This window comes from Numenius arquata, chromosome Z (genome assembly GCF_964106895.1).
Source record: "Numenius arquata chromosome Z, bNumArq3.hap1.1, whole genome shotgun sequence".
Classification (NCBI taxonomy): Eukaryota; Metazoa; Chordata; class Aves; order Charadriiformes; family Scolopacidae; genus Numenius; species Numenius arquata.
The window spans coordinates 85,180,275-85,191,934 of NC_133616.1; the positions used below are offsets into that span (position 1 = coordinate 85,180,275).

The 11,660-nt window shown below is 53.2% G+C and overlaps 1 protein-coding gene across 7 annotated transcripts in view; it reads right to left on the minus strand.

Annotated features, from left to right (window-relative positions):
• Positions 1-11,660, minus strand: part of PAX5 (paired box 5) — a 135,546-nt gene that overhangs the window by 119,146 nt on the left and 4,740 nt on the right. For 5 of the 7 annotated variants that reach the window (XM_074165792.1, XM_074165789.1, XM_074165788.1 and 2 more), the window contains exons 2-5: positions 10,443-10,608; positions 5,960-6,157; positions 2,250-2,314; positions 343-471 (exon numbers count right to left, since the gene is read on the minus strand). In XM_074165792.1, the coding sequence (XP_074021893.1) occupies positions 343-471; positions 2,250-2,314; positions 5,960-6,157; positions 10,443-10,608 (558 nt within the window). The remainder of the gene's footprint in view (positions 1-342; positions 472-2,249; positions 2,315-5,959; positions 6,158-10,442; positions 10,609-11,660) is intronic. The other 2 variants (XM_074165795.1, XM_074165794.1) reach the window with 2 other exon arrangements.

Genomic DNA, 11,660 nt, shown 5'->3' on the forward strand with positions numbered 1-11,660 from the left:
ATCAGCATAACAGTGACTCTTCCCCTTTCTGCTGGTGGAAGGGAAATGTTCCCTGGTCAGGAGAAGGGTCTGGTTAAAAACTGTGGCACAGCCCCAGTGCTTTCAGAAACACCCAGACAAGCCCCTGCTCCTCAAAGAGGTCCTGCCTCCATCACCAGGTCACACCAGAGGTCCCCAGCCTGGCTGTGACCTTGGCAAAGACCTGCTGAAATGGGACCCAACCCCCCCCATGGCAGACGGTGATGGGGGGCAAACACAGCTCCACCACAGCACAGGCACACGGCATCTGTCCCATCCCTGTCCCATCCCTCCGGCCCCATCCCACCCCACAGCTCCCACTACCTTCATCCCGCTTGCGCTTGTTGCTCTCGGTGCCAGGGGAGGCGATGCCCAGGATCCCGCTAATGGAGTAGGAGGAGCCGGCAGAGTCAGTGCTGACAGAGGACACCTGGGTCACGGACCCCGTGGAGGCTGCAAGGCAAGGACAGGTGGTCAGTGGGCAGGACAGCACCAGCACCAGCCCATCCCAAAAGCCACCAGTCTCCATGGCTACCCCTTGCCCCCATCACAAGGGGCTGGATGCTGCAGGGTGGAGGATGCTCTCCCTCCATCATCCCGTCCTGAGCGGGGCAAGGTGGAAAGGAGCATCGCTCGGGCCAGCAGACACCATCGGGTGACACACCAGCCCATGTCACCAGCAAGGTGGATGGAGCCAGTGAGGAACTCAGTCGTGCAAGGAGAAGGGTCTCCATCCACAGACGGGGTCCCCAGCAAGGTCCTGGGGCAGGGACCACATGGGAGCGGGGCAACCTCCACCACTCGCTGTGCTTGGTTTGCCACTTGCATCCGCTGGCCCAGGCCACCAGCCCAGGTAGCTGGATTGCCCAGGGACAGCCAGCTGTGGGTCACATGGCTGAAAGGCCCCGAGGCTCCCCAAAATATGAATTCAATCCTCTTTGCTTTAACCGAGCCCTTAGGAAAGGGTGTGGGATGTGCCCTGCCAAGAGGGGGTCATTCATCACAGCCTGGAGATGCTGGGGGGCTGCAGACACTGCGTGATGCTGTGCAAGGAGGCAGAGGAGGCAGCACCACTGTCACCTCCACCTGCTCATAGGCTGGCATGCCCCTGTGGCCCAGAGAGCACCGCGCACACCCGAGCACCAGGGGGATCCTCTGCGGGACCACACTGAAGACCCCCAGAGACAGCCCACAGGGAGAAAATGGGCGTTGGGAATCCCTGCTGGCTCTATCAGCCCCAACCCCTCAGAAACAAGATTTCTCTCCTCTTGTTTTCCACAAGGAGAGACGGCCCTTAAGCCACCATAGCAACTTGAGGGACATTTTTCCTCCTCTGAGACTGTTTTGGCATTTCCCGGAGAAAAAAGCTCAGGACACGGGGCTGTGGCATGATGTCTTTGAGAAGCCCATGGTGTGCCCACACTCCCTGTCTTGCGGGGCCAGCCCACCCTGGCCAATGGGGCCAGCAAGCATGTACCCATTTCACAGGTGACAGTGTGAAAGGCAGGGAGGAACCAGGGCCCCATCCCGCCTCCCTTCTGCCAAGGGAGCAAGGGCTCACACGCGCTCCGGCAGCTTTCTCTGACCAAGGACAAAAAGAAATGAGCCCTGAGTCCTGCCCAAGCCCCTCCATCCCTGTGGTGCGGCAGAGCGGGACACCCAAGAGACACCGTCACCCCCAGGAGGGCTGGGGACACAGCTCCAGCCCCTGCCAGGGACATGGCTGGCCTCGGGGCGCAGCATCGCTGGTTTGCTGCAGAATTAAAGTTTCAGAAAGTTTTGCTACCTCTTCACTCAAGACTGCAAGTGCACAAAGAATTATGGAAGGGACGGCTGATAGATGAAAAAAACACATTCAAAACTACTTACTGACTAATGATGCAGAAAATGTTATGAATAAGTATCCCTTTCTTGATTTATTACTTTAATTATCTGACATTCTATAGACCCCCATTAGTGGGGGTTTTTTGGTTTAGATTTCAATTTTCTGTCTCATGGTGAAAGCTATTTATCATAATAATCAGTAAAATTCAAAACCTTTTAGCAGTATTTATAAAATTCATTTACTATGTTCAGCCCTTGGAGAATGACAAAGAAGGCGCATTAGCACGTGTGCTGAAGTGTTTTATGCAGAATTATCTGTCCATAAGAATGATTAAAAGTTCTTTAGAATATTTGTAATCCATTATGCTATTTTTTTTTTATATATTAAAAAAAAAAGTTTTCCTTACCTATGCTGTGACTGGAGGCTGGGACCTGCTGATTGGGTGGTTGCTGCACCTTCGTCCGTATGATCCTGTGTGCAGTGGAAAAGAAATGACCACTTAGCATTAAGCAGGAGAGGGCAGGGGGCATCAGACGCTATTTTTTTCAGTTTGGGACACCTACATCAATAGAAAAACGCTTTTCTGCCTGTTACCCCCTCATCATACACTGAAAGTTAATCTGAAGTTTGACGGATGGGCCCAGGACCGTGTCTTTGCCCCCAGACCCTGCCATTGGGGACGTTCGGGTGATCGACTCCGACATGCTCCTCGGGTGCGCTGCAGAGTTCAGTGCTTTGGTCCCGTTAAGGACCAAGTCCCCACCACCCGGGAAAGAGACACTTATTGTGATTTGGGCAGCCATTGGGCCAGCACCCCCTCCTCGGGGGACACCTCTGAGCCCAGGAGTCCCACCAGGCTGTGATCCGCACCCCTGGGTGCTGGGACACATTTCCAAGGCCGCACTGGGCACAGCACTCACACAGCTAAAGCACTCGGATACCTTGGAAAAGGAGCTGCTTAGCCAAATTAATATTAAAACAAAAAAGATGTGTCGGATTAAATGCTTATCTTAAAAGCTGAATAACTACATTGTCACCGCTGGGGACAGCCCCTGCTCTGGTTTATAACGATGTCAATCAGGAAAAAATTCAGAGATGCAGAGAAATTAGAAGGCATGTGTTGTGTGGTAGGACAGAGGGCAGCTAAAGAGAAGAGCTGGGGAGATGATCTACCGAGTGCTCGCCAGCCGACGCGCGGTGAGAAAAAAGGAAGGTGGGGTCTGAGACGCCTCCGGAGACAACTCAGCTCTGCCACTAGCCACAGCGGCGTCGGAAGGGGCTTGGGGGAGGCTCTGCACATCTCCCCGCCTGGAGCTCTGTCCGCAGCCGTAGAGCTGCGGTACCCGCTCCTCCTCCTCTCCCCCCTCCCCGACAAACCCTTCTCCCTTCTCTCTGGAAGAGGGGAGAGGAGGGCAGGCATGAGACGGAGCTGGCATGGGGATGCGTTTGCAGGGGCGCTCACTGAGAGTCACCCCGTGAGCCAGAACGGGAGCCACCACGCCTGGCCCCATCCCAGAAGGGGACAAGCTGCTGCCCCCGTCCCCTGCAGAGTCTGATGGAGGCTGGTGGGGACAAGGTCTGGAGAAGCTGCTGGGGGTCAGGCGTCTTCTGCGGTGGCCGGAGCATCCAAGCCCGGCGGGGTCATCAGAGGGGACCGTGCGGGCAAAGACCTGGGACTCTGAGAGTGGAAATAACCCCCCGCAGATGGTGCCATTGCGGGGAGGGAAGGGTGTCCGGGGCCTTCTGACACATAAACGTCTTCATCTCCGGAGGGATGGAGGACCGGAGTGCTCCAAAGCAGCTGGGCAGCTTTCGGCTTATTTGAGCAAAACTAATCGCAATGATTAATTAAACCCTAATCACACAGAGTTGCTCCTGCTGTGGAAGAGTGGCCTATTATTAATATTAATTAATGCTATTAATTAATAATAATAGTTATTATTCACTCATATATGGGGGCAGGAGCTCAAATTCCTCTGCTAAAAGGCACCTAGGCATCCAGGATGTGCTGGGCACAGTGTGTCCCCACGTCCCCGGTGTCCCCCAGGAGCGGTGACGGCTCCGGGGAGGGAATGGCCCCGGAGGAAGCAGGGACGGGATGAGGAGCAGCGCTGGGGCTCTGTGAATCCCGTCCACTCGGCATCACTCTCCCCTCCATGGGACGGGAACCACACGGAGCTGTTTCCGATGGGTTGGGGTCCGCGGCCACAGGACAGCACTCGATGTGGGCATCCATCGGGGCACCCGTCACCCCCTCAGAGCGGGGGCTGCACCCCCGGCGGGTAACACCCCCACCAGCCCAGCCTTGGTGTACACACCTAATTTTAAGTATAAGGACAAATCCCACAGACTGCTGCATGGGACTGGGGGGATTTAACATTGCAGCCAAGCATTTTGATGTGAATTCTGGGTTTCCTGCCATGACAGTGTGGCCTGGGTTTCCAGGATGTGCCCCAAGGCGGGCACAAACAATTCCCTGGGTGGGCAGACTGACTGGAAAAGATTGTGTGCATTTTTATAAAGGGATTTCACACCTTTAAGAAAAGGAAAAGATTGTAGCCACAGCCACAAGACGATGAGAAAAAATTATATTTCCAGCCAAAAAATCTTGGTGGCGGATCACGAAAGGGGTTTCTGATGCAACGGCAGTGGCCGTGGGGACATTATCAGTGTGGAAACACGCAGGGGCACAGCAAGAGGGAGAACATGGAAACTGCCTCAAAACACAACTGGAAGCTACTTAAGTCTCTCATTTTCCTGAGGCTATGACTGCCCTTTTCAGTAGGATTTTGGAGGATGCCTGAAGTCCTGCCACACAAACAGAGGGCTGTGCACAGCCACGATGCTTCCCACATGCAGGGGTGACTTTGCCCTTAGTTACTCAGGGACAGAGTGGGATTTTCCCTCAGCTTTCCCTCAGTCTGTATTGTTCCTCCAATCCTTAAACCTGGAAATGCCATGTCCATGGGGTCACTGGGTGCTGCTCCAGAGCCCCAGCGAGGCCGGAGCTCCTGGGGAGCAGCAAAGGCCGTGCATGAACAGACCCATTTTTGCTCTTAAATACACAAAACATATGACTCAACGTTCAGTTCAGCAAGAGAGAGCCACCTCTCTCCGCTCATGCCGGGGAAGCCACTCCGGCTACTCAAGCGGCAACTCCATGAATGCAAATCAGGTTGGGATAGCCAATAAAAAAAGAATATTGCATCAATTTATTTCACGTTCATGGACACAGATGGGACTTTATAGCGAGCCGCATACAGAGAATTTGCATGCGGTCGCACCAGGGAAAGCCATCTCACCAACGTGGGGTGGCCGATGCCTGGCACGGACCAGCCTCTTCAGCGGAAAGGAGAGTGCTCTGCTCGCCAGGGTGTGGGTGGAAAAGTACCAATCCCTTATTATCGGTCTGGCAGGGCTGGGGACATAGCAGAGTGCTCCACAGGGTTTTTCCAAGGCCAGCATTAGACGTCCTTCGGAGCGGGTGGGTGACGCGCGATGGCAGGGGGTCCGCAGAGCCCCAGGCCCCGCTGCAAGCCCAGCCCAGCCTGGCAAGGCTGGGGCAACACTCCCCGAAGCGGGGACTAAGGCTCCAGATGAGCTTCTCCTGCATTTTCACAAAAGCAATTCAAGGCCACTTAAGTGGGTCCATGTCACTCAAAAGCTACCGGCCAAATTCCACCGGTGATGCTGAAGGTGGTTCTAGGCCACCAGTGAGACCGAGCGGGCATCGCGAGGACAGAAGTGGTACTTTGGACCCAGGACCCCTCCTGCAGGCACCCAGCCCCCCCTTTACCCAGATGACTGTTGCCCCCCTTGACGGCCACCTGAGCTTCTATCCAGGGGAGACACGTCCCCCCAAACCCTTGAGGCCTCATCCAGAGCCAACATGTGGGACGGTGGCCAGCGAGGACGGGGGAAAGGATGCGCAGGACAGCAGCAGGACCTGACCGCCCCTAGGAAACGCTGAATCTGGGATGCTCTGGGGGCCAAGGTGAGCCCACCGCTGCTCCCCAGCCCCAAATCCAGCCCAAAACAGCCAGTCCTACCCCCAGAGGAGGAGGCAGTGACAGGGCTCCCGAGGAGCCTCCCTCCCCAGGAGCAGCAGGTTTTTACCTGTTAATTGAACTGACGCTGGGCACGGTGTCGTTGTCGCACACTCGCTCAGCGAGGAGTCTATCCCTGATCTCCCAGGCAAACATGGTGGGATTTTGGCGTTTGTACTCTGCAATTTTTTCGACGACTTTGGGTGTGGCGACCTTTGGTTTTGATCCTCCAATCACTCCGGGCTTAATGCTCCCAGTTTCGTAATACCTGGGACAACATCCAAAACAAAGCTTTGGTTATCGCGAACAGACAGAGAACATGCTTCGAGATTTATAGAGAACATAATTTCAAGGTAACCAAACCCCAGCAAATCCTGAGATACATCTTCACTTTCACATACACATTTTCTGCCCATGTAGTGCTTTATCATCCAATAGATTAACTTATAGTAATTGGAATTGGGCCTCGGGATACAATATATGTTTTTCTGTAATAGCAAGACAAAAGAAACAATGCAAGATTAAAGGGCATGCCGGGATCCAAAATTAACTGAAAATGTGTGTTATTAATCAGCAGTACTGGCAATAATAGAAACAAATCACACCGAAGACCACTTTTTGCGGTGGACTCTTTTGTAGTAAATTACTGTTTCTACAGAAATTCTCTGTCATTAATATCTATGGCTTGTTATCATTTCATAGCGAAATGAAGGATAGGTATTTTTTTTTTATTTTATTTTATTTTATTTGCACTGCTGGAATAAATATGCTGGCATATCTTTTTCCCATTTTATGGTTTAAAATATGCACATTATGGTTTTAATAGTTAATATTTTTCAAAATGTGTTCTTTCTAGCACTATGTTTTCAGTAGTTTCAGTCAAGGATGTTGGGGCAGAGGGAGCTCCCGCTGGTGTGGGGGCTGGTCTCCGTCACCGTCCTAGGGCACAGCACCTCTACCCACCCGAAAGGCGAGGGGGCTGGATCCCCAAACCCACAGAAATCCGCCAGATTTTGTCACCCATAAATCACAGTCTCCCCTTTTCCTGAACGAAGAAGCCCTGAACGCACTGCTGAGAGCAGGATCCATCTTTTATCCATCGTCTTTGACAGGAAACGCAGGGCCAGAGGATGCTCCTCTGCGCCGCACTGCCGGGGAACGCCAGGGTCTCTGCTCTCTCCAACCACCCACTGCTCCCTACCCTCAGAATTTTCTCGTGACCGGAAGAAAAACAAAACCCAGCTCCAACCCGCCACAAGCACCCCAAATGCAGGGAGCGGACCTCGGCTCCGCGAGCCAGGCTTGGACCAGGTGCCCGCCGAGCCCCCAGCTCCCGGCAGCTTAAACACCTCCACGCCGTTCCCAGCGCCTGTAGTTCTGGCAGGGAGCTGGGAATGGACTCCCAAGCAAGAACGAAAGACTGCTTATTAATATATTTTCTCTGCAGCTACTTGACATACCCATTATATGAAGAAAAAAAGAAAAAAATAATTAATTCCCCCATCTTTCCAGCATGAGCAGAACACAAACAGGCTGCACAGCTGAAGTCTGTCTCCCTGCAACACACAACCCTCCCCATCAAATTCCTGCCAGGTCACCCGTTTTCAGTCTTTCTGGGAGAGCTCTGTGCACAGGGCCTAAAATTCCTTTGAAGAAGCTGGCACCTCACTGTCTGCACATGTTTCCAGGTACCCTGGATGCAGATGTGGGACTCGGATCTGCCAGTCTCCACGAGCCGTTCAAGCACTATTAGGAATGGAAAGCGTCAAGTGTCGGGGATGGATTAACCCCCCCTCGGTGTCCCTAAAGGCAGCTGATTAGGGCAGGGGGGTAAATCCAGCTCCTCCTGAGGACATGATGGAATGATGGCAAACGTGGACCAAAAACCTCACACCCCCTGGCCCTGAAGCCTTCGCTGCTGGCCCCTCTCCTGAGCGGAGGGTGCCGGAGGGAGCCAGACAATGCTGGCAATGCTACCAAACAAAAAGTGCTAATTTCCTTGGCTCCCATCGAAATGGCGGTTTTATGGGTGTTCCTGAGCGTTTTTGCCCAGCAGCACCTCGCCACGCGGTGACACGGTGGCTGCAGGACAGGAAGCGTCGCCGGCAGCGGGAGGACGGTGCCCATCACAGCCGACTCACCACGGTGGGAAAGCCGTGATGGCAACGGCTCCCATGCCACAGCCACGGCCAGCTCAGCAGGGGACAAAGCCCTGGTGCCCTCTGGACAGCCAGACCCCCACTCACGAACCTCCCCCCGACCGCTGCCCACCCACCCGCCCTCACCCCCGGAGCCCCGCGGAGGCAGCAGGCACCGATGGAAAGACAGGAGGATGCAGGATGGGGCCCAGACCCTTCTCCTGGCCACCGGGGACGGCTCTCACCCGGCGACGCCACTGTCACCTGCCTCCTCGTCGCCCCTGAGCGAAGCCGGGCACAGACGGCAGCCTGAGGCCGCGCAGCCCGGGCACCCCAGGCTCCCATCTCCATTTTAAAGGCAGGACGGCCGCAAAACGGCTTCATTTTACACCCATCAGGTCCAGGCCTTTTGTTCCCCGTGAGTTGCGGGTGCAGGCGAAGGGTGGGCACCCCCGGGGGACACCCCTGCCAGGGGCGAGGGTTTCAGCAGCGCTGCAGCCCCTGGTTCCCTGCCTCTGCGTGTTTTCTCTCAGGCCATACCCAGGACTGAAAAATTCCGACCATGAAACTCCAAATGTAAGGATTCATCAGGAGGATCCCTGTTTTTCACATGCATACGTGCATATGCAAAAATGCACACACAGAGAGAGCTCCAATTACAGTGACATTTTACCCACTGTAATTATTAGTTATGAAAATAATGAGCTATGAAATTCCAATTTATTGTTGACAACTTTAATGACAAAGCTCCGGAGCCTCGCTCGTAGCTCCATACTGCAAATACACCTAACGCGAAATCTTTTCCAACTACCTAAAGTAAAACCATCAGACAATTGCCCAGGGGGTAAATAAACAGCCCATTCCTTATCGGTGCATCGGTCCTGCTGGGAATTGGTGGCCACTCGGCCGCAGCGTGGAGCATCACCAGCCGGACCGCGCTGGGAGCCGGAGCCCATGCCGGCCGCGGCCGCGGAGCCCCAGCAGAGGGAAACAGCCCGCGACGGGCAGGCAGGGCTCAGACAAAGCCCATGGAAAGTTTTCCCCTCTCAAACAGCAAAGGAATCGGCATCCTCAAACCTACAGCAGGAGGAAAGCGCGTCGCTGGCAGGGGATGCATCTCCCTGACAAGAAGGAGTGAGAGAAAAATCAGGGAGGCTGGAAGCCGGCTCCCCCCGCTCCCCACAGGCACTGTGCGGGGATGGGAAGGGGGTGTTCGCCAGCCAAGGAGAGGGTGGGAAAGAGGGACAGCGGGGGGAAAGCATGCCAAGAGCCAGGGAACCAGGGGCCTGTGGCTTTGCCTGAGTCAGCCTGAGTCTCAGCTCTTAAGTGGCCGTGGAGAGATCGTAACTGCTGCTAAGCCAAGCACATCCCCAGCCAGATACCACCAAAAAAAAATTGCCTTAACGGTCTTTGCAGCCATGCAGTGTCCAGGAAACAAATTGGTTAAAAATTGGAAAAGGAAAAGATGATAAAAATAAAAATAGTAAGAGTAAAATTGTAAATAATGAAGTTAACCATGAAAATTTATTTAGTTCAGGTTTTAGCTTTTCCAGATTATCAATAAAAATATATCCTAACAAAAAAAAATATGTTTTCCTTAATGGAAGTTGCTCAGCTGCCTCAGAATACCCAGAGCCCAAAACCCTTTTAACTCAATAATTTACACAACTCATATTCAGATTTCTTCACAAGATACAAAGAAGCAAGGATGGTATTTTTGACCTGACCCTCTGTCAAATTTTAAAACCAAATCAGGAAATTACATGCAGCCAGAGTTTAATTTCCTACTGCCGTGGAGGTTCGAGCAGCTGCAGCCTGAACAGAGGGCTGTTCCCAAAACAGCCAAAATTGAGACAGTTGATAGTTACTTCTGGTATTCTCTTCTCTAATTAAGAAGGTAATCCAGCACAAGAGTAGAAAAAGAGCGGGACAGAATGCAAAATACCCTTTGTGAATGAGAGCGTGGCAATGTCAATGTATATACGTCATATATCATTATATTATTGCCAAAAGACTCTTCTTCAGAAAGCAAAGCGAGTGACTTGCACAACTTCCATTTTTTTTTCCATTTTACTGAAGTTGACTCCCAGATTTCGCCGCTCGTTCAGAGCAGGGAGGTGTGTGGTTGATGCCACATACTCAGCCAACGCACCCCACCGGCGTCGGACGCCTTGTGTGACAATTACCAACAAGAAACAGTGAAAGGGGCAAAACCAGGCATGCCGATACTGGCACTTTTCCCCACAACAGGCACGTAAAACCACGCGTGGCCAGGAAGCCCCTCTCCTCCCTGGACTCATTTCCTGAGGTCTCTACCGCTCTCCGTTTGTTTGCAGCCCTCAGTTGAGGGGCTGGCAGTGACACTTTCCTCTTGACGGACAGGGCAGGATTTACCGTCCCCCCCCCCTCTTTTACCTGCCAAGTATTTTGCTGACGCAGCCGTGGCTGACGCGGAGCTGCCGGGAGATGTCACACGGCCGGACCCCTTGGTGGGCGAGCTCCACGATCCTTTGGCGAACAACATCTGGGAGGGGGCGGCCGTTCACGAAAACACCCCCCAGCTGATTCACGCCTCCATGTCCTGGAAACACACAGGGGAAGGGGTGGGGGGGAGGGAAGAAGGGCAGGAGAAGAAGAGCTGTGTGAGAGTTTTGGACGTTTCTGCAGGGCAGACCCCCCCAGCCCAGCAGTCTCCGGCGGGACATCTCCCCAGCATCAGCTCAGCTTTTCCCTGGGCACTGCGGGACCCGCAGCACGGAGGCGGCCACGGCCGCGCTGCTGCGATGCCACTCGCCAGAGGGGAGGACCCTCCTGCAGGGAGGCAGATCGGGCCCGTGGTGGGAAACGGCCACGGGAAACCACGCGGGGATGCCCGGCGTGGGAACCCTCCTCCCGAAGCCAGTGGCCGGATTCCCCACTGCGAACTCCAGGGAGAAGCCTGGCGCTGCCCCGGGGGGCAGAGGCTGCTCCTGAGCCCCTGGCTGGAAACCCGGCTGGAAAGAGGGGTGGTCGTGCAGCCTGCCCACTGCCTGTGTCCAGGCACAGGAGGGGACACCTGAAATTAAATACATGTTGTGGGGTTTGTTTTGTTTTTTTTTTCCAAATGTCTTGACTTAATCAAAAGCCAAAAAAACAGGGCATGATTTCTGCTTTTATAATTTACAGCTCTCTTGGCAGATATTATGGTCCCACAAATGGAACAGGAACACTCAGCAAAGCCCAGTATATTACCCCCTTTTTAGCAGATTTGCACTGTTCCCCTTTAGCAAGGTGAATCCTGTGTCTGGTGGGAAACGGGACCCACTTGCGTGGATTGTAGTGAAACTGTGTAAAAACCCATGGACGTGTAATAATCCCATGTACCAAGTGAGAAAATATAATTAACCCTCATGCTGTGGAGAAACTGAAAACAAGCAATAGGGGCAGCACAGATGCCAATTCTGTTGCAAAAATAATACAGAAAATCTCTCTATTTGTCCATGGCTTGAACTGTACTGAATAAGCTGACAAGACAAATGCCTCAGTGTTAAAAAAAAAAAAAAAAAAAAAAAAGAAAAAGGAAAAAAGATTATGTAGAGCTATTTTTATTTAAATCCGTTCATTTCACCATTGATAACTGCTGTCAAACTTTGC